The 23,845-nt window shown below is 38.3% G+C and overlaps 1 protein-coding gene across 1 annotated transcript in view; it reads left to right on the top strand.

Annotated features, from left to right (window-relative positions):
• Positions 1-238: 238 nt before the first annotated feature.
• Positions 239-23,845, top strand: part of kiz (kizuna centrosomal protein) — a 40,542-nt gene continuing 16,935 nt past the window's right edge. Inside the window, exons 1-12 of the mRNA XM_087779962.1 lie at positions 239-312; positions 583-645; positions 2,230-2,392; positions 3,851-3,919; positions 5,219-5,744; positions 6,714-6,936; positions 12,314-12,430; positions 15,127-15,291; positions 17,223-17,373; positions 20,084-20,225; positions 22,397-22,459; positions 23,525-23,614. Coding sequence (XP_087636088.1) covers positions 239-312; positions 583-645; positions 2,230-2,392; positions 3,851-3,919; positions 5,219-5,744; positions 6,714-6,936; positions 12,314-12,430; positions 15,127-15,291; positions 17,223-17,373; positions 20,084-20,225; positions 22,397-22,459; positions 23,525-23,614 — 1,846 coding nt within the window. The remainder of the gene's footprint in view (positions 313-582; positions 646-2,229; positions 2,393-3,850; positions 3,920-5,218; positions 5,745-6,713; positions 6,937-12,313; positions 12,431-15,126; positions 15,292-17,222; positions 17,374-20,083; positions 20,226-22,396; positions 22,460-23,524; positions 23,615-23,845) is intronic.

Here is a 23,845-nt window from a genome sequence, read left to right as displayed (position 1 = left end):
TATTTTTAGTATGCTATTATTTTTTATTTTATCATCAAAGTGCTTTACAATCATCCATAAAAAGGTGTCAATGGTTCTTACCTGACATTATATCAAATGTCACTCAGCAGCGTCTTTTCCGCCAAACCTTGTATTTGCACCACGTGTTCGCTGTGTTTTGCCGCAAGGGCTTGTGGGTAGCGGTCCCCATGGTAGCCGCGGTAAACGCTTCCGTGTTGCTGCTGCAGCGGGAAAAAACATGACAGCCATGGCCGGCGAAGATGCACCGTTTATGGAGAAGCTGTCGTCGCTTCAACAGAGCATGCACGCCACGTAAGAATCGAATATCATAACTGTGTGTTTAGATCGACTTTAAACCTCTTTTTCTTTACTAGTTATACGTGTTTCACGCTAAGCTAGCTTGTTAGCTTTGATCGTCTTCGTTTATTTACTTGTTACATTCTCATTGTAGACATTAGTAGACTAGTCTTGTTGGGTTTAAATAATCATTTTTATATAAATTGTATGATTAATTATTTACCCAATTCTATTCTGATAACAGGTAAGTTAATAGCGATTTATAATAAACGTCTGTGTCTGCAGAGAGAAGAGAAGACTGGAGCTGGAGAGAGAATTATTCACTTATTCTAAATCTGATAAACGAATGTAAGTATCAAGTATATTATTTGTTGTCTATTTCTGAATAAGTATTATTCGTCAGTATCTGAAAATATGAGAAAACATGCATGGAAATTAAATTTGAAGTGAGGGTTGTAGTAAGTAATGATATACTGTATATCTCTACTTATTCAACATAACTGTAAAAATGTAAACAACTTGTATATACATTTAAAAATACAACTAGTTACATTTTCTTATGGGACATTTGGATATTTTAAAAAAAAGCTTCCGTTTACTTGAAATACTCTCCAAAATGAACTAAAATTGCTAATATTTATTTCACCGGCACCTTTTCGTGTAATCTTAAAAAGACAGAAAATGGAAATCCTCTGAGTTATTGGTTTCATAACTTCAGGTTCTACGAATTGGTGCGAAGCCTTCTAACCTGTAGAGAAGCAGTTAGGGGGCGGAGCAGCAAATGACGTAGAAACAGATCTCTTTCACAAGGGTGACCTGGCCAGGAAAGGCAGCAGAACACGTCATAGTTGAACAAAAAGGAAGGCAACAACTGCAAAACAAACATTGAAATACAGAAGTACACCTGGACAAGTATAAAGTGCAGGAGTTGTGGTCACAGTACCTTAAAAACATAGGTACTGTTCCGTGGTTCTACGTCATTTGGTGCTCCGCCCTCTAACCAGTGGCGAAGCAATTAGAGGGCGGAGCACCAATTCGTAGAACCTGGAATTATGAAACCAATAACTCGGGGGGATTTCAATGGGTCTCTTTTGGTTAAATAAATAAAATAAATAGTTATTAGATTAACTGGATACTTATGTCTGTTATTTCAAAATTCTATATTTTAAAATGTATTTGTATGTATTTGTTTAAAAATCAATGCAATTAAAGTGATGGTTCGCCCGTAATTCAAATTTCACTCATTTTCTACTCAACCTCATCTTCACTAAGGGTTGGGATTATTTTTTAGAATAATCCGTTCCTTTGTAGAGTTGTAGGTATATATCTAAGTCTATTTTAATGTAGTGACGGGTCCTCAATTGTCTTCATCTTTGTCCAAAATGAAATGCATCCAATACCTCCATAAAGGTCATCCGTAATGTCCCTCTTGTATTAAAGGTTCAAAATGAGGAATTGTTCAGAAAAACCTAAATAAGTCTATATATATTTTAAGTTTGAGTGAGTGAAATTTGAATGTTGTTCGACTTAGCTGGGCTTTTATCAAACTCCCTACAATCCCTGCACTGAATTTATTAAAAGTTAAATTTGACCTTTTCATTGATACAATTCTTTTTCTTCCATTGAATGAAGTGCTGCAAGCTTGAGCATATCATTTCATTTTCTGTCAACTCTCCCTCAATATGAAGTGTGTTACCCTCTCGGTTTACAGGCAGAGCACACCGCTTTCATTGTAGAGAGATTCTCGGAAATATTAAGATTCCGGGTGAAAATGGCAAAGATGAAAACGATAGTTGAGAAGAAAGCCAGATTTGAATTTGCTCACCCCATTGTGTGCTCCTTTTTTAATGTGTAAAGTCTTGCTCTTACTTTTCATGACAAGGCTCGCGTAGATAATATTTCTTTTGAATAATGGATCTCCAACGTCTTCAGCTTGCAGATAAAATGTTCCAAACTGCGGAGTTATCACCAGCAGATCTGTGACAGAGAGGCAAGAGCGAAAATGAGAAACCTTGAGCTTCTCAAAGAAGCGGAAAATCTGGAAATTAGCATGCGTGGTTATAGACCCGACCTTGGCCCACTAAAGGAACGCAAGGTAAACTAACTCATGTTGTTATTTTTCTATATGATGTTTCTTTTTTCAGGGACTTATAGACGACGGAAACAAATTAATGTTGATAGAATTGTAGACAAAATCATCTTTCCATTGTTTTTTATATATATACAGTAGATGGATATAGCATATTCTCAACAAATTCCTTTTTAAAAAGTGATGCTGTATTCTAGATTTATTAAAGATATATAAGAGTAATAGTAAGTGAATGTTCCTGTTTTTTTGTGAGTCAAAGCTTGGTAACTAAAACGAAATAATCTTTCTAGTCACTTAAAATGACATCAGTATCTTCATTTGTGCCTCTTCTAAATTTCCCTGCTGTCATTGTCTAAACAATACATCTAATTTCTGTCAATCAATCTTCACCGGTTCTACCCTGCCTGCACTCTATTCTTCACCTCTTTTGCCTTATGTATTACAGATGAGAAAATTCATAGCGTTCCTTTTTTCGTACTTTATTTTTCTCCTCTTGTTTGTAAAGCGTGTCCAAAAAAAAAGCTCAATAAATACGATGCATCATTAACATTTATATGTTTTTTTTACATATAAACTACAGTGAAAATTTGACTAAATTAATCAGAATTAGTTCAACTTTCTAGCATTAAAAAAACCCCACATGTAGCACTTATGCTTGTTGTTTTTTCGTTCACTTTTTAAACTCTTCATGTTGCGCAATTAACCACAACACAAACGCGACGATAAAACAAGAGAGCTCGGCTCATAAACAAAGGGATAAGAATGAAAGAGTGCTCATGAGGCATTTAGGGGAAATGAACCGACTGCTTGAGGGGAGATGGCGTCTGAACCTCTGGAGCACTCGTAGTCTCTACATTGGGCAATTAACTCTGTGAATCATAATTAGCCAATTTTGTTAATTTGATATGAAATTGTCAAGCGCTGGTGTTGAGTTTTAAGTGATAATCAGAACGACTGTTTTTGTGTCTCTTGTTCATTTGCTTGTTTTTTGCATGTTGAGCATTTGCTGTTGATGAATCAAATTGGAGTCAGAAAATATGTTCATGTTTTTTAAGGCGACAAAGGTCATAGCAAGACTGTGTTCACCTCTTTGACCTCTTTGACAACAGAATTGATAATCATTATCAACGTACATTTGAAGTATTTTTCGTGTACTTGACTCTGGTGTTGCAGAATTTACAGACCACATGACTCTTGACGAAGTAGTAACTGCTTTCATTTGTTTTGAAACCAAAATATGTCCAAATATCAGCGAACAACATCGTATTAGTATTTAACACCCCTAAGTAAAAAGTTAATGTGTTTTCTTTGTATAAGATTAAACACATATTTTCCCTTTCTATAAAGTGATCTTGCTTTTGAAATAAAATCTTACACCACTTATTAGTATAACTTCTTTTATTAATAGAATGTATTCAAAGCAGCAGACCTTTTGTTGATCTTTACTTTACCCTCCTTTCATAGGCTGAATACTTCAAAAAGATTTCTAGATACACGGAGGAAAGAAAGGAATCGGCACGAAACATCCGAAAGGTAACACAAATCTATTCACACGACGACAAACATGCGCGTGATCCTTCCGCACACAGCTTCCGCCGAGCTTGTTTTTCCGCCCGATGCTTATTTTCTTGATATGTTTACAGGGTTTATGATAATGTTCTGCTCCATCAAGCTGTGTTTCATGTTCGGAATAACAAGTAAAAGCACACTGTGAGTCGACCACACGAGCGCTGTTACGCAGGTGTCTAATCCGAGCGGGCGCTTTTTTCGCCGTAGTTCAAGCCCATAGCTGCTTTCTCACTTAAAGCAGTTAAAGCTCTTTTAGATGAAATGTCTAAGACATCTCATAATAACTTGGAGCATGCTGTCTAGAGCAGTCACTTGTAACTGTGTGCAGAAAAAACCCCCCTCAGCCTGTCGATATTGTAATGAGCAAAATGGTCCTGTTACTCTATTATGCATACAAGCCATTGGCTGGCAGTGTGCATGTCCCTCAGGCTTCAGCATTCATTAAGGGAAGCTTACCGGGCTGAAAGCTGGAGACAGATGATAACGGGATATGATTTTCATATTTAATACATTCCTTGGAAGAGCACACGCGTGCCGCAGATTGATAGAAGAATCAATTGCTACTTTAGTGAAACACTTTCTACTTTGCCCTGCAGCTACCGATGGAATCACTCAGCCAAGAAATTAACTTTTCCTCTTTTTTTTTTTTTTTTTACCTACTTTGTGGATCTGCTGGGCAGGCTGCATGGTTTACAGTGAATGTTATTAAGCAGCTAACTGTTTGGTATTTAAGACTCTTATCAGAAAAGAAACAGAAGCCGCGCTTTTTGTTATTGTGTACGGAGCAAGGCTTTCTCTCGCCTCTCTCTCCTCCCCTCGGTGACATTGCAGACATGAATCGAAACTTGTCTGAAGGATTTCTAATAAGATTAAAAGTTGAAACATCCCCAGACATTCCACCGAAACGCGCGAGAATTCCGACCTTGGCCCGAAACACTTTGTGTCATCGTCATTCATCATCATCATGATTAAATGAAGTCATTTAAATCATCTTCAATTTTTTAAACTGATCAGAGGACTTGTTTATTTCTAATTAGAAAAAAATGAAAGGTGTTTTTGATTATCATCCACTGGAAAACATCCCTCTATTCCAACAAATACTTTTGATTTTCTGAGTCTATATTCTGAAACATTAATAGCGTTTCACTTGGAAAACAACTTTATTTTTAGCTTCATTGTTGTTGGCTGCGATGCATTAATTTTTGGTAAAAACAACCAATTTTTTCAAGGGTCTGGCTCAATTTTTTTGTGTTTTTTCATCAGGATAAATCTGCTCATGGAAGCGGCTCTTCTTCTCACCTCAAACCACAAGCACCATCGAACATATTTTTGGACCAAGAGTCTTCCAGAGGGTCCAACACCAAGAGTGAACACTCACACCAAGTATTCTCCCGTTCACCCAATCGCAGCGTTCACTCCGCCGAACGTCTACCAAGTGGCCTTTTGAAGGACTCCGGAGTTGGCGGAGAGGAAGCCGCCGGCAGCCGAGCGCATTTATCAGATGACATTTCGGGCTCAAACGATTCTCCCGACGGCGGTAATTTGAGTGACACACATGAAAGAACGTCGCCGGATGTCGCCGCCGTCCGCGGAACGCCTGCCGGAACGCCGTTTGAAGGCGATGATGAAGGTGGAGCCTTATCTCCGTTGACCTTGACGAGACCTTTGAGGAATCCATCTCCTGGAAGCGGCGGCGTCAGTGGTCCCACGAGGATGGAGAATCCTCCTGAAGGAAAGAATGACTCCACGGTAGAGACTTCTGAAGCGGACGTCCATCAAGGAACATCAGGTGTGGTTTATTTGTTATCAAGTAGCTCTGAAATGAATCGTAAATAGAGGGTATTTTGTGAGTGTGTTTGAAGCAAATAAGGTGGATATTATAAAGCAGAATCCTTCAAAGAGCCAGACTGTGTTTGCTAGCTTGCTTATGGAAAGGAGACTTTAAAAAAGAAAAATCTAACATCTTATAAAACAGTTTAAAACATAGTAGGAAAAGCTGATAAGCTCTGCTTTGGGGGCAACTTAATAACAAACTGTGAACCAAATCAAAATGAATTAATGACGTGCAGTGATCCCTCGCATATCCCGGTACGCCTTCCACGGCCTCACATTTCTTTCTCGCTCCTGGTACTGAATATTAAATTAAATTGTAGCGATTTAAAGTCAGGTAAAGGATTTGAACAGAAGATAATCTTCAACACAAACACAGAAACAAAAACAGCGAACTCCCATCATGCCTTTCTACACAAAGTTCTATTAAGCGACAACTGATGGTTGCTTTGACATCGTATTTTACATTCTACATCTATGTTTCTTTGTCAAAAGTGAGGTGGTTGGTTGGCTGGGCGGCAAAGCACTGCACCTCATATACAATGTTGATTTGGAAGCTCATTTAATTGCCTCTTCCACTACTATTTGTGATTATTTATAATTTAATTATATTTATAAAAGTATGTTTGGGTTTAAAAGTGTATAAACTGTTAAAAATGTGAGTTTAGGAAGGTTAATAAAGAATACAAGGAGGGATTATGAGGCTGTTATTACAATATTTGAAATTGAAAGTGTCACTATTTGTCAGTTTATTTTACTGCTAAGCGTAACCCCCACAAAAAACAAGTTGATGGGAAAGTAAAGTGGTGGAAAACAGATGGATGGTGGGTGTGGTCAGGAGCTACAAGTGTAGATCCAAGAGGCCAACATGAGTCCCGTTGTGTAGCGTGCACACAATACACACTCGTGTGCACTTCTGTGTCTCCAGAACAACACAAGGGCGTCACTCTACCGAGGTCTGAGCCGCCGCTCTCTGACAGCAGCGACAGCGACCTCTCCCTCTCCCTGACGCAATCCGAGCCAGAGGAGGATTCGGACGAGGACTCAGCACCCGAGGACGGAACCCCCCCGTCCGACGAGAGACCACCTCGACCCCCCCCTCCCGAAGCGGCCCTTCAACCCGGCCCGAAGACGGGAGCGGAAACCGAAAGGTAGTTTGCGTCAAATCGAAAAAACACGTCTCGGAAGGATTTAGGTCTTAAGGTAGACGACGTGTTTTTTTCCAGTGTGTGTTTAGCTTTAACTACGTATGTGAAGCGATCAGATCCTTGCGGCGGCGTCAGGTAAACACACGCCGCCGTCGCAATCCTGATGGAGATGGATTGTGGTCGCCGACGCCATGTTCTCCACACGGCAGAGGTGGCAGGATGGATGCGTCTTAAAGCTACCGAACCTGTCACCCAGCATATTGCCCTAATCCGCGATAATGCTGTAACTGAGCAATTTTCTGCTCGAGAGACCTCAGGAAGTCGCCAGTGGAGGAGCAAATTTGTGGCACCATAGAGTGTTCTGGAGGGTGGCTGTGTGGACAGCACTTACGCTCACAAATCCTTAGCGCGATGATGGCCTCTGAGTTGAAGCATCGTTTTAGGATGGAGACGGAGCGACGGAAAATCCTCTGAGAATTTTCTCCAAGCTCTCGCATGGCTTGGCGATGAGGTTGCCCATCATCTTTAACTTAAATACACAATTTTTATTTTTGTATCCTTAAACTCTTACTAGAATGGGTTTGCCCTATAAAAAAAAAATACCCTGCTTTCTAAGAGGTACTAAGATCCTCGAACAAAGTTCAACTTTTAAGATGATGTACTTTTAGTGGTTAACCCTTTCAGGGATTTTATTTATGCATTATATATATAAATATATATTACTTTCAAAGGGTTGTGGACATTTGAGTATCATCCCAGTTTTTTTTATCGTATTTAAAATACTAGCTTCATCAAAATGTTTATATTTGTGAGCTTAAATTCTGGATACATTTTAAGAAATGTATTGTGAAGGGGAGTCAGAAAATATCATTACGGCGATGTATCGCAATACTTTTTCTCACGATAAAAAAAAAAGAAAGAAAGAAAGGTTTTCAAATCGTATTATATATTTATTATATGTATTTTATGTTTAACAGTTCATTAGAGTATTTAGCAAAGTCATTACGTCCTCTGCAGCTAGAAAAGCAATGGAATTCTCCAAGATTCCAGCGATGACTGAGGACAAGAGGATACAGTCGACTCTAGAAGCTTTTAAAGCTGATGTTTGGACATATTTCTGTTTCAAAACCAATGAAAGCAGTTACGACTTCATCAAGAGTCATGTGGTCTGAAAATTCTGCAACACCAGAGTAAAGTACTCGACAATATTATACCTATATATTATATATGACTTTACTTCAAAAGCAAGATCACTTTTTAGAAAGAGAAAATATGTGTTTAATCTTATGTAAAATTAAACTAGATGGCCGCCTTATGTCCTCAGCAGCTAAAGGAAGAATGAAATCCCGCAAGATCCCAGCGACGATGACTGAGGACGAGGGGATACAATGAACTCCAGCAGATTTTAAAGCGGATGTTTGGACGTACTTTGTTTTCAAAACAAATGCCGACTTCGTCAAGAGTCATGTGGTCTGTAAATTCTGCAACACCAGAGTCAAGTACTCGACAATACTACGAATATATCCTTGTTACTACAGTATCACGAAATATTGTATTGTATTCAGTTTGGATAATGTCGATTCTTGACTACCAGATAATAATTTTGAGCTATAATAACTCAAATTAACTCGATAGTTCATCCTAAAGTGAAAATATTCGCAGCTAAAAGAAAAATGAAATCCATATGTTGACTGAGGACGAGAGGATACAGTCGACTCTAGCAGCTTTTAAAGCTGATGTTTGGACATATTTTGGTTTGAAAATAAATGAAAGCAGTTACCACTTCGTCAAGAGTCATGTGGTCTGTAAATTCTGCAACACCAGACTAAAGTACTCGACAATACTATACATATATATTATATATGACTTTACTTAAAAAGCAAGATCACTTTATAGAAAGAGAAAATATGTGTTTAATCTTAGGTAAAATTAAACTAGATGGCCGCCTTATGTCCTCAGCAGCTAAAGGAAGAATGAAATCCCGCAAGATCCCAGTAACGATGACTGAGGATGAGGGGATACAGTGAACTCCAGAAGATTTTAAAGCGGATGTTTGGACATATTTATTTTTCAAAACAAATGCCGACTTCGTCAAGAGTCATGTGGTCTGTAAATTCTGCAACACCAGAGTCAAGTACTCGACAATACTACAAATATGTCCTTGTTACTACAGTATCACAAAATATTGTATTGTATTCAGTTGGGATAATGTAGATACTTGACTACCAGATAATAATTTTGAGCTATAATAACTCAAATTAACTCGATAGTTCATCCTAAAGTGAAAATATTCGCAGCTAAAAGAAAAATGAAATCCATTTGTTGACTGAGGACGAGAGGATACAGTCGACTCTAGCAGCTTTTAAAGCTGATGTTTGGACATATTTTGGTTTGAAAATAAATGAAAGCAGTTAAGACTTTCGTCAAGAGTCATGTGGTCTGTAAATTCTGCAACACCAGAGTCAAGTACTCGACAATACTACAAATATGTCCTTGTTACTACAGTATCACGAAATATTGTATTGTATGCAGTTTGGATAATGTAGATTCTTGACTACCAGATAATAATTTTGAGCTATAATAACTCAAATTAACTCGATAGTTCATCCTAAAGTGAAAATAATCGCAGCTAAAAGAAAAATGAAATCCATTTGTTGACTGAGGACGAGAGGATACAGTCAACTCTAGCAGCTTTTAAAGCTGATGTTTGGACATATTTTGATTTTGAAAATAAATGAAAGCAGTTACCACTTCGTCAAGAGTCATGTGGTCTGTAAATTCTGCAACACCAGAGTCAAGTACTCGACAATACTACAAATATGTCCTTGTTACTACAGTATCACAATTTATCATTATCCCTGTATTGTTGTGATACGCATTATATCATCAGATTCTTTCCCATAAACACCACTAGTATTATGTAATACATGTTTTAAAATTAATTTAAATTTATACAGATCAAATAAAAAGAATATCTAAATATATTTGAAACGGATTACTAAGTAATATCAGGTACAAACTGAGATCCTGCAAATTTAACTCCCAATTGTCGTGCGTCATTGTTGCCGACACAGACTCAATAACAGTTCGTCTAAAGCGCATCACGACACCTTCCTTCACTCCAAACACTCGTGGTGATGATGTGAACACGAGGGACGGCACAGGGGATCCTTAAGTGAGGCGACCAGACCTTGACATCCGAGCGGGCGACAATAGCCGGCGAGGGGGTTTTTTTTGCAGAGAAACCACAACTGAATCACTTTCCTGCTCGATAAAGGTCCTCCTCCAGAGCTGCATTGACAAATAAAGCACGCAGATGACTATTTCAAGGCCGGGGAAAACGGAGGGAGATAAAAGACGGAGCTTCTGCTGCTCCTCTACTTCAGCCACACTGAAGAGGACTTGGCTCGGGGAGAGGATCGCACACTACAGCATGTCATGGATATAATTCAAGCCCGGCTGTTTAATCACAAGGTTTCCAGGAACCAACTGTCGACAAAGACGGCAGCGATTGTTGCTGACCTTTAACCCTGTTAGATAAGTTATGGAGGAGGGGGTTAGTGCTATAGAGCAAATATATAGGGGGTTTTTCCTCAAGGTGATGCTTTACAGGGACACAATCACTAACCTTTAAATGAAAGGTCTCCGATAGGTCGATGGTGAACAACATAAAAACAAGAATCGTGCAAGAATTAAATAACAAGAAATGAAAGCGTCATCAAAGGTGGAGGTTGTTTTGTTTGTTGCTTTGTTAAGAAGCTGATTTTTACAGTTTTTATGTTGTACATGGTGCAAATGAAGGTTGAATATACACAGATTAATAAAAAAAAAATGTTTTAAACATACAGTAATGTGAATATATAATATGTTGTTTTTTTTTTAAAGGAAGTAGAAAGAAATTACTTCTTAATTTAGATATTTAGATATTCAAATAGTATGTTAGATAAAATAGTAAAGATAAAATATACTCCCACAATATACTTCATACTCCTCCTCCTCCGTGTATAGTTGTGGAGTACTACTACCGTGAATCGCGGTGTGATATGGTGATGGTGAATGGCAAGTAATACTACAGTGAACAGTGGAGAAATACTATGGTGATTAGTGGAGTAATACTACCGTGAATCGCGGTGTGATATTATGGTGATGGTGAATGGCAAGTAATACTACAGTGAACAGTGGAGAAATACTATGGTGATTAGTGGAGTAATACTACCGTGAATCGCAGAGTATTACTACTGTGAATTTTAAAGTAATACTGCGGTGACTCATGGAGTAATACTATAGTGACTCGCAGAGGAATACTACGGTGACTGGCGAAGTAATACTACGGTGACTCGTGGAGTAATACTACAGTGACTCACCGATTAATACTACAGTGACTGGCGAAGTAATACTATGGATACTGGCAGAGTAATACTGCAGAGACCCATTGAGTAATACTTTGGTGTCTTGGGGGGTAATACTACAGTGACTCGCGCGATAATACTATGGTGACTCGCAGAGTAATACTGCAGAGACTCGTTGAATAATACTTTGGTGACTTGCAGTGGTAATTCTACGGTGACTCACAGAGTTATACTACATTGACTGTCAGAGTAATACTATGGTAAATGGCTGAGAAATACTACAGTGAATAGCGGAGTTATACTAAGGTGACTGGCGGTGTAATATTACACTGACCGTCGGAGTAATGCTACGGTAACTCACAGAGTAATACTATGGTGACTCACCGAGTAATATACGGTGACTTGCAGAGTAAAAACTACAGTGAGTCGAGGAGTAATACTACAGTGAATCATAAAGAAATACTACACTGACTGTCGTAAAATAGTACTACGCTGACTGGGGGAACAGTAACTACTGGAAGGGCTTTACTGTAATGGGATTCGAAGGTGTTAGAATAAAGGCAGATCCCTCTAGTGGTTACAAAACACAACTGCATATATCCGTTCACAGTTCAGTTCAATTTAATTTAAAAGGACACGCCGGTAACGGCAGTCTTGACTACACATGTTGTAAACAACGTTGACACCCATAGTCTGTATATAAATTCACTATATTATACTTTTGTTTGCATTTATTATTTATTTACGATGAAACGCTTACGTTTAGATTCAGAAAATTGATTGAAGGCGTCGTCTACTTAATCAAATCCATGTATAAAAATCGAAACAACTTTGATCCTGGAGGTGCTGTCGGATAGTAGACAAAGCTTTTCTTCTTGAATGATAATTTATCGCAGTGACTACATGTTGTCGGCCATCATGAATAGTATTTCAAATGGTGTCCTTCACATCATTATCAACCTGCGGTACAATAAGCACTCACGCTGCATCTATTAATCACCCAACATATGATTGAATGTTTTCCCCCTCAGTGTCTCGCAGGAAGGACTCTTTTATCTGCTCGACTTCATCGAAGGACGCCTCGGCGTGGAGCGGCGTTTGTACCGAGATTCTTCCGTGGATGAAAAGCGACTCGTCAGAATCATCAGGTATGCCGCCTCTGTTTTTTGAAACGCCACAATCATATCCGCGCTAAATGAAATCTTATTTCTTAAATGGCCATTAACAGCTCCCGCCCAAGGGCTCTCAGTGTGGAGAGAGTGTGTGTGGCGTCGCTGATGCTTCTGTTTCAAACTCAGGGTTGTGTTATTAACTAATGTGTCGAGTGGTTTTTCATGTGGAGGATGCGTTTTTGTCATCACGGGTGGGATTCACGATACGCTCCTCGGCCCCTTAATAATATCAATAACTGTCTGTGAAAAGTCCAAAATTAATATGGAGTGCAGGATTGTTCGGCACTCCAGCCTGGGACCAGGGACCTGGGCAAAGTGTGGCCCCCTCATAGTTACTTGTAAATTCATTACTAGTCTCTTTATAGTTTAAATAATACTCTATACTCTAAATAATTGTATTTGAATGACTTTCTCTTCTTTTGTCATTTGTATATATGCATGTATATATGCATGTATATGCATATATATATGTATATGTGTATATGTGTGTATGTATATATGTATATGTGTATATATAGATAGATAGATATGTGTACGTGTGTATGTATACATATCTATATCTATCTATATATACATATCTATGTATCTATATATACGTATATATATACATACATATACATACTGTATATATATGTGTGTATGTGTGTGTGTGTATATTTATATATATATATATGTACTGTGTATGTATGTGTATATATATATATATATATATATACTGTATATATATTATATATATCTACTGTATATATATGTATTTGTGTGTATATATATATACATATATATACAGTAGATATATATATATATATCTACTGTATATATATGTATATATATCTAATGTATATATATATGTATGTGTGTGTATATACAGTATATATATATATATAAATATATACAGTAGATATATATACATATATATACAGTGTATATATATATATATATATATATATATACTATATATATGTATATATATCTACTGTATATATATATATGTATGTGTGTGTGTATATATATATATATATATATATATAGTAATGTGCAACAGTTTTAGGCAGGTGTGAAAAAATGCTATAAACTAAGAATGCTTCAAAAAATATATAAATAATAACTGTTTATCTTTTTCAATTTACAAAATGTAAAGTGAGCGAACAAAATTCTAAATCAAATCAATATTTGTTGTTACTACCCTTTGCCTTCAAACCAGCATCAATTCTTAAAGGTACATTTGGACAAAGTCAGGGGTTTTGTATGAATTTATTCAGGTGTACGATCAACCAATGACACCAAACAGGTGCTAATGATCAATTTCACAAGTAGGTTGAAACACAGTCATTAAGTGAAAAATATAGATCTGTGTAGGAGCTTAAAACTGGGTGAGGAACAGCTAAACTCTGCTATAGAGCTGAGGTTGTGGAACAGTTTCATGGCAAGACTGAGCACAGCAACAAGACACAAGGTAGTTCTACTGCATCAGCAAGGTTTCTCCCAGACAACGATTTCATAGCAGACTGGGGTTTCAAGATGTGCTGTTAAATCTCTTTTGAAGAAGTACAAAGAAATGTAATGAAATAGGATCGTAGACGCAGTGGTCTTCCAAGGAAACCAAGTGCAGCAGATGAAAGATACATCAAGCTTATTTCCCTTCGAAATCTGAAGATGCCCAGTCCGTGTCATCACCTCAGAACTGGGAGAAACCAGTCAGACCCAGGTTCACCATCTACTGCCTGGCCAGAAGTGGTTTTCATGGAAGAGTTGCAGCCAGAAAGACATTCCTCCGACATGGAAACAAGGCCAAGAGACTCAACTATGCGTGAAAGCATAGGAACTGGGGTGCAGAAAAATGGCAGCAGGTGCTCTGGACTGATGAACCAAAATTGTAAATATTTGGCTGTAGCAGAAGGAAGTTTGTTCGCAGAAGGGCTGGAGAGAGCTACAATAATGAGTGTCTACAGGCAACAGTGAAACATGGTGGAGGTTCCTTACAAGTTTGGGGCTGCATTTCTGCAAATGGAGTTGGAGATTTGGTCGGGATTAATGGTATCAATGCTGAGAAATACAGGCAGATACTTATCAATTATGCAATATCATCAGGAAGGCGCGTGATTGGCCCACAATTTGGGAAACAATAAATAAAGCTGAAATAGTCATATATTGCATTTCACCTCTAAAAAAAACAACACACGTTTTTATGTTTAGTTCATATTGTTTTGACATTACTTATACCGTTTGTAGAGTTCTGGACTGCTTGTTTAACCCTTCTGGGTCAAGGTGACCCGGTGGCACGGGAACAAAAGAGTTTGAGGCTCACGATGACCCAGAGATAACACAAGGGTTATCTTGAGAAAGTTGCTGATGGCAATATAAGAAGTGACCAGCAGGGGGAGGGGTGGTTTTTGTCGACTTTTACCTCTCAGGGCGCCAAAATCATTTTTAGCCGTCTAATTCTTGAACCGAACAAAATGTATTTTTACCGTTTTTAACTTGTTTACTCATTTACTTCTCCTGGAGTGTGTCAATAGTTGCATCATGTAAAAAAAAAGGTACAAAATCAATCCTTCCTCTGCTTTCTTCATGTGTTTTTCCCTTTCATGTCGACCAATAAAGAGTAAATAAACCCAGATGTGTCTTCTCGTGAACTCTTATTTACTCCCGAACACGTTTGTGTTTTGGTTCAGGCGCTGCGAAGGACGAGGGGTCATGGACGACGAGGACCTTGAGGCGTGTGGAGCGGTCGTCCTTCACCAGATCCGCTCGTTGTCTCGCGGCGTCGAGTCGGGCTGTTTGCTGCCGCCGGAGATCGTGAGCGCACACCTGTCGTGCACGGAGGCGGAGCAGATCAGGTGAGGGTTCACGAGACTCCTCCCCCCAAGGTAGACCGTCCAGGAACTCTTTCTAGAGAAGCTCTACACCGAGTCTCTTGTCACGTAGCTCAGTAACTGAAGAACAAAAAACACCCACAGCAATACTTTTTTTCTGGGTTGTGTCTTTTGGTTTTCTGGTCTTATATTGTTAATTGGACTTTATTAAGTTCTGTTGGTATAATTTTGGGGTACAATTTTGTACCAAAAATGTAGTTGTGTTGGGGCTCAATTTCGTCAAATGTAACATTCTTTGGATAGAATTCTGTTAATATAAATTTGGGGCTAAATTTTGTCATTCGCAACCCATAAAGTTGTTTTCTCTCAATACAATTTTGGGTAAAAATTTCATCAATTGTAAAAAAAAAGAAGCAATTAACAACCATCTGTTTGTGTAATTTGAGGTCTAAATTTGGTCAATTACAACATTCTTTGAATAGCGTTCTGTCAGTATAATTTGGGAGCACATTTGTTACTATCACAACCAACTGAGTTTTCTTCTGTCAGCATAATTTTGGGGCCATATTTCGTCAATTGTAACATTCTTTGAATAGCGTTCTGTCAGTATAACTTTGGGGCTACATTTTGTTAATTTCAACAAACTTGAGTTGTGTTCTGTCAGTATTATTTTGGGATACATTTTGTCAATTGTAACAGTTTTTTAATAACCATATTTTAGTATAATTTCGGGGCTACATTTTGTTAATTGCAACAGGCCGAGTTGTGTTCTGTCAGCATAATATTGGGGTTACATTTTGTCAATTGTAACATTATTTTAATAACCATATTTTAGTATAATTTTGGGGCTTAATTTTGTTAATTGGAAAAACTGAGTAGTGTTCTGAGAGTATTTTTTCGGCCTCAATTTTCCCAATGGTAATATTAATGTAATTCCATTATATCAGTATATTTTGGGGGATTTATGTGCTACAAATAACTTTCATGACTCTGTTTTAATTACCTGTTGCATTCTAAACAAAACAGTGATCAGGAAATGAGGCACCATTATGGTGCAGGATGCAGCAACCAAAGACGTTATAGAATAAGCAAAGGTTGTGTTGTAAGGAAAGGCATCAAAGTGGAAAAACTTAACATATTTACAGAAAACCATCCATCATTCCAGGCTGGGTTATCTCTAAGTAAATAGAAAAAGAACAGTTTAAAAATCAATGCAATGTATGTAATACCTATTTGTGTTTTGTTTTATTTTCAATTAACATTCACGTCGTATGCGATATTTTGTGTGGACATTATAAACAAACCCTGTTGGATACAAAACACACAAAAAAATGTAATACTCATATAGTGGTGTTTATTATGTCTAAACATCGTATTAAAAATGTTTTTCCTTTTTACCAAACCTTTTTTTTTAAATATTGAGAAATTATTTTAGATTTACCAAAATCCAGATCCTGGATAAAATTATTGGATATTTTTTCATTAATATCAATAACATTGATTATTAGTTAAAGCTAAAAAAAACAACATTCTAAAGCTATTCTAAAACTACAAATTTCCCCACTATTTTTTATGAAGAACAAAGATTTTTACAAAATACTTTTGTGTTTAAAGACGCAGGTCTCGAGTCCAAGAATGTAAAGGTCATCTCCGGTGTGATTTCCCGCAGTAAGGGTGAAGCGGGTGAATGTCATGAGTAAATTAAAATGCCCCTATCTGTGACTCCCAGTCCTGAGGATAATGAACCCGCTGAGCCACATCCATGCTTCACTACTCTATTGATTCCTCTCCTCTGCTTCCATCTAAAGTAAATCCACCCCCATTTTTTCCTGTCCACGTCTTTAACCTTTCCGACCCCCATCAGGCTACAGTGTTGTTGTTTTTTTGTGTCACGATTTAAAACAAGTCTAACAAACGTGTCGCTTTTTCTCCAAATGTAAAAAAAAAAAAATCAGCTCCAGTCTTCCTCCTGATGCCGCTCGGCTGTGGGATCGCTGGTTCAAGCACGCCCTTCTGCTCAAGGAGCATCGTATCCTCGGCGCCGAGGACTTGGTCCAGCTGTTCACGCCGGTGCTGCTGCGGAGCGATGCCACGCACGTCCACCAGGTAGCGTTGCAGCCCCACACACACAGTACAGGTTAAGCACTGGCATTGGTCACCTCCCACAAGTAAACACACAGTGAACCAGCTCCAGTGTTTATCCTCTCTCTCTCTCTCTCTCTCTCTCTCTCTACAACAAGAAAAAAAGGGCTAGTAGTGTTTTTGTTTCTTTAGATGTGCACTGAAGAGAGTTGTAGCTGCGACTGAGAGCTCTCTTTGTGTCCCGCATTAGAAATCAAGCTCCGGCTGCCTACTCATCAGATTGCTCCACACGTTGACCGAGACAAAAGAGAAAACCCTGACCCGTGCAGTAATCGCAAATTACAGCCTCCGCTCCGACTCCTTTCATCTCCAGTGGCATATATTCATCCCTGGAACACTCGCTTTTTTAATTCGGCGTTAGTTGTTTTGTTTTCTTTCCTGTCGCCCAGACGCCACATCACTTTGGACTTTTTTTTTTTTTTTCCGCAGGATTACCTCAAAACCTTGTCTCTCGTTGACCTGGTGTGAGTCGTGTCAATTGCCAGAGAATGGGAATGACTCCGTATTCCGAAGCATAAAAATGTTGTTTCTATATTATATATATATAGGTGTATTCATTCAAGCGTCCTGCTTAAGATTATGAATGATTATTTTTCCAATCTTTCAAAAAATAATGGTAGTTACGCGATGAAAACAGTCGTTTTATCAATAATCGGAATAGAACCAAAAATGAATATCATATTAAAAAACTCAAATCTGTATAAATAACTTGATAAACCATGAAATCAAAGATTTATTATTTAAAAAAATAATTCTAGTGCGACTGCTATTCAATTTGTAGTAGTCACATCAAGTTGAATTTATGAATCCACCTGAGGAGAATAAATAAATAGTATAATAGACTAATATAAATTATATATATATATATATATATATATATATATATATATATACATATTGTATTTGTGCTGTTTTTTAATTCCTCTTACACGTTTTGTAATAATACAATCATTTGTTTTGGTAATTTAAAATACAATATTAAATATATATTATTATTATATATATATATATATATATATATATATTATAATATTATAATATTAAACAATTTCCCTGAAGGATCAATAAAGTTTTACCTTACCTTACCTTATAGATTCTGGCTTAAAACTTTTAATTTTATTGATCAAAATGTTTAATAAATGATATATAATAGGGCAGTTAATATTTTGACAATGATATTAATAATGTTTTGTAAGTATTTTATAAGAATTAAATGGTTTTTTTCTTTAAAATCGTATAATAAAGTTAATGTTAAACAAAGATATTAAGTGAGCGCCAAAGAATATAGTGATATATATATCATATCGATTTTTCTTTCCTACTTCAAGTCATTTTTCCGGATAGATTCCATTGATATCGTCGTAAAGAATCCACAGAAACCTATAGATAAGTCATATTTAAACAGGTATATTGATTTCTTCTTCTTCTTTTTTTCTTCTCCCGATGGTAAGAGTTCTTATGGCAAGCGCGCAGACACAATGATGGAAGCAAAAGAGGGAGAGTCTAGAGCCTCTTGAAAACACGAACTCACAAAAGTAAGAGAGGTTCTGCCGCTCGTATCATTGTGTCCAAGTACACCAGGAAAAACCCTGAGAGAGACTCCTGCCGAGTTACCTCTGCTTCTCTACGACTCTCTGCAGTTATGTCTGACGCTCGTACGTCGAGACAACCGGAGAGCAAACAAAAAAAAAATAGAAATAAATTCAATTCACGCCGCGGCACACAGCCGGGCTCCTCTGGAAAATGGGAGCATGCATGCAGACACTCGAAGGGGCCCTTTGAATATTCAAGTGCTGGCAGTTGCATTCATTGATATTTAAAATGCATTGGTTCTCCGAAAGACCCTCAACCCTTGCGATACGTCTGACTAAAAAAAAAAAAAAGAACAAAGGCGGATATCAGGGACGAGGATCAAGACAGTTTTGTCCCCCCGATATTGTCTCGCCGTATCAAATACCAAGTGTGGCTTCAGATCGGTGACTGTTTGCCTCGTTCAGAGAAAAATGAAAGCGAGCATTTTGTCAATCTGGAGTGCGGAGCCACTGATAACAAACTCACAATGTACTTAAAGTTTTGTCAGTGCTAAAAATCCTCCTGATCATCCGCCGCGTATTAGTCCTCATTAAAAGTTGCCAAATAGCCATCTGAGAGCGAAGAGGCGGTTCTTTGATCACGAAAGAGAGAGATGATGATGATGATGGTGGGATTTGATACGGGGGAGGGAGAAGAAGGGGAAGGAAATCGGTGCATCTCCCTGCTCCTCGTCTCTCGGAACAGCTCCTCTTAATTGTGTATCCTCATCTCCCCGGAGATAAAAACTGAGCTGAAGAGGGAGGAAGAGAGCAGTTTGTCTCGATCCTCTCAGCCAGGAGAGGGAGATATGTGTTGCACATTAACACCGGGGTGATTGCATTCTTTAGGCGGCTCCTCTAATCTCATGGATGAGAAGAGAGGAAGTAGAAACAAAGTATGATTGAGAGCGGGGGAGCAAAAGTGTGGAAAATCATCTTTTCTTAGTTAAACGGAGCGGCGTCTTAGTTGGACGGGAGCAGCGGCCGTGGCCAAAGTAAATGAAATGCTCTAATCGACGCGACTTCAATTTAGCGCTGCCTTTCAGGGGGAAAAAAAATGGGGGAACAATTAAGAGTGTGGTTTTAATTTGTGTCGCTCGCAGGCCAAAGTGCTGCTGAGGACACTTCTGTCCCGGTCCAGTGAGGAGTGCCCCTCAGCGGAGGAGAGCGAATTGTCTTCGTCGCGTGACCCCCATTCCTTGCAGGCCCGCCGTGAAGGAGTGAAGCCGAGGGAGAACATCCAAGGTCATTTTTTAACTCTTTTCTTATTTCTGCTTCTGTGTTATTGATACCCAGTCCTACGTTTATGATGCTTTATAGTTACCGTCAGTTCAAATAAGATTATTAAGTAAGTAAGTCATTTTTATTTATATAGCGCTTTTCCAGACCAGGGTCACAAAGCGCTTAAACAATCAAAACAATATTCAATAAAGTATATATTTTAAAGATCAAGATGAAACTGATAACACAACAGGAGTTACAGAAAATCATAACAAATAGCGATCGTCTTCATATATAAAAGGTAAAGAATTTCTTGTTACTATTAAGAGACAAAAAAAAAAAGACAAATGATGACTTTTTAAGCCTTTAAACCTTTTTAAATTAAAATAGTTCATAAAATATTTTAGTTATTATAATAGTTTTCTTACACCTGCATCCATACATGAAGTCATAATTGTTTTTCCAAAATAAAATAATAATATTATATTTTATTTATCTTTTAGCATTCTTTGGCAAATACATGATATATCTACTAAACTAAAAATTAAATAAACTGTATTAAACAGTGTATAATTTCCATTAAATTCCTTTCTTTCCAATTTAGTTTGACTATTATTGGAGGTCTCTGTGCAATTGTTGACATCCATAATCTCTGTTCCTTATCTGAATTTGACCATGAAGTGTTGTTGAAAATGCAGTCTGGCAACACAGCCATTACGGTTATTAGATATTTAAGTTTTAAAATAAATAGATCAATTTAAAAAAAAAACATTTTGGGGGTTTTGGGGGCTTTCAAATGATCATAGTTCTTAACATCCAGTGTATATAGCAGCTAAATAAACAATGAAATCCTCCGAAAGCTCTGTGATGACTGAGTATGAGAGGATACAGTAAACTCCAGCTGCTTTTAAAGCTGATGTTTTGGACATATTTTGACTTTTAGTTCTATTAATTAAACAAAGGAGACAGAAGATGTCACTCAAATTCAGTGTCCCCTAAAATCGTTCATAAAAATTTGCAAGTGTAACGAAATATATTATATATCGTATCTTGAGCTAAGTATATATTGTCTATTAAGTGAGTGCTAGAGCCCTGAAAGTTGTGTATTTGGCGTTTGATTCTGGAATTTTAGACAAAAAGTGTTTCTCAGGTTCTATTCATCCCATTTCTGACGCCATTTGTCACAGTTCATAGAAGCAATATCTCGTCATGTATGTCCTCAAGACAAGTTACAATCTTAACCTTTGAAGTGATAGGTCACCCAAAATTCACTCATTTTCTACTCACCCTCATGTCAACTAAAGATTATTTTCAGAGTATTATGTTCCTTTTGAGAGTTATAGAAAAAAATGTTTGTTCATTTTAATGTAGCGACTGGAGCTCTGTTTTCTTCGTCTTCATCTTCGACTAAAAAGACTATATAATATTGAAGCCTCAGCGAGAAGAATTGTTCCCAAAAAAGTAAAACAAGTAAATATTTTAAGCTTGTTTGTAGCAGAAGTTTAAAGAATAACAAGCGATACAGACAAGATGTACTTTTGGGTAAATATCTCCAGAGCGCATGCCGTCTACGGTCTACACTGGAAGCGCTCGCGATATTTATCCGAAGTACTTCTTGTCTGTGAGTTTTTCCGCAACAGTTCCTCTCGTCGAGGCTTCAGTACAAGATGGACGCTCCATATGAACAGTACGGAGGTATTTGGATGGTTTTTAGACTGTCTTTTTGTACAACGACATCAGTAGCTACATTAAAATGAACAAACATTTATGTCTATAACTCTAAAAATAATCAGATCACTCGATGAATTTACTCGATGATTACTCGAATGAAAATAATCCCAACCCTTAGTCGTCATGAGGGCGAGTAGAAAAGGAGTGAATTTTGAATTTTGGGTGAACTATAACTTTAACTTAAAGAAGCGGTGAATTGTATTCGACCTTCTTACTCTGTCCTTTCAAGAGTTCTCCCGCGATTTACAGCTCCGGCAAACTTTCCCTTTTCCTTACTTTTGCACGACTTCAATTTGACCATATAGCTATATATATATAATATGAATTCATTACTGCCCGGTTTTTCCGTGGGCCTCTATTCAGAGCTAAAGAAAAGAATCCCCCCCTAAACCTCCCGCTCTTTCTCCTATTTCTTCCCCCCAGTCCTGCTACCGCCGCTCACCGTTGCGCTCTGTGTCTTACAGATCTACAAAGTAGTGAAGAGGACAGCCAGGACGAAAGCCCCGTGGAAAGTGTTCCTATTAGAGGTAAAAAAGACGTCGCTGCTGTCGCGGCTTTCAATTTGTCCTCATGTTGTGGTGTTTTTTCTTCCCACCGCAGTGAATAATAGGCTTTTTTTCTTTCTTTTTTTTTTTTTAAAACCCCAACAGCCGAGGCAGGAGGATCAAGGTGAACGTGGGGTCATAGTCCCACCTGAAGAGTAATGCTCGTTCTTTTTCTAATTATCCGCCCGAGAATACATCGCTTGTGGTTTTTTTTTTTCGGGGGACAAAAAAAAAATTGATCATTCTTCAACCTCGACATAAACGCCGCCGCTTTAATTGTCCGGATTTCCAGTGCGGGGCGTGAGCGACATCAGTGGCCGGCGTCTCATTATAATCTAAACAATGCTCCCGTCGAAACGCCTGGATGTGAAGGCATCCTAGGAAAGCCTCCCGCCGCGGCTCCTTCTGAAATGTAAAGCGATCCTATATTACCCTCACGCCGCCGGGGCTTTCCAACCGGGCGTTTCATGTTGCGGCCGAGGCCGAAACGAGTCTCGGCGGCGGCGGCGGCGGCCGTGCTTAATCAAAAGAGTCGTAAACCATTAAAAGCATGACTGGAATACCGTGACCTTGGAGCTGAGAGTAATTGCTGAGGCTTGTGTGTGTGTGTGTGTGTGTAAAGTGTCGGTGTAGGTGTAGGTGGAGGACAAACGCAAGCGGCAAATGATTAAAAAAAAAAGAAGCACTTTTGATTCCGAAACAAAGTGTCGCGACTTCAAGATCGCGATTCCTTCGCTCTCTTGATACCATATTCGCCTTTTTATCGACATGAATCGCCCCCCCCGGCCGCCCCGCTCCCTCCTCGTCCCTGTCGTCTTACGTAATTACGAGTGTGTTTACGCCTTTGATGAATGACATCCTGACCGCGGAAATCATTTAGAGACTTCTCTGTCTCAGCTTCTTGAATCAACAGCTCGGCGGATCAGAGACCAGAGGCGACGGAAGCGTCGCATGAAACGCGGAGAACTTCAGGGAAAGCAAGGGGGCAGAGATTTGAGTAAATATTTGACCGTCTTGTGTGTTTTGTGTGTCTCTCCCTCGTGATAGAAACCAAGGCTTATCAGTTGCTTAAACAGTCGGCCATGCAGGAGAGGCCCCGGAGTCCTGAAGGGAGCGAGGAGGAGGACAGTCCCACAGGTAGGTGCTCGACTGCACTTTTGTGATATATGCAGAATTTAAAACGGTATTTCAGTGACGTTTTCTTTGATAAACTAGAAGTAAATAAGTTTAGCATTAGCTAATTCAGCTAGTTCGACACAGGAAGTTCACATCCTCGTTTGTTTGTTTCATTCTGCATGCATTACTGCCTTAGATACTGCAGGGGGCAACAGCGAGTTGTACGTTTCATAACAAAGTAGTAGAAGAGTA

This window comes from Callionymus lyra, chromosome 18 (assembly GCF_982586985.1).
Source record: "Callionymus lyra chromosome 18, fCalLyr1.hap1.1, whole genome shotgun sequence".
Taxonomy (NCBI): domain Eukaryota; kingdom Metazoa; phylum Chordata; class Actinopteri; order Syngnathiformes; family Callionymidae; genus Callionymus; species Callionymus lyra.
The sequence above is the reverse complement of the archived record's forward strand: the minus strand, read 5'-3'. Positions and strand labels throughout refer to the sequence as shown.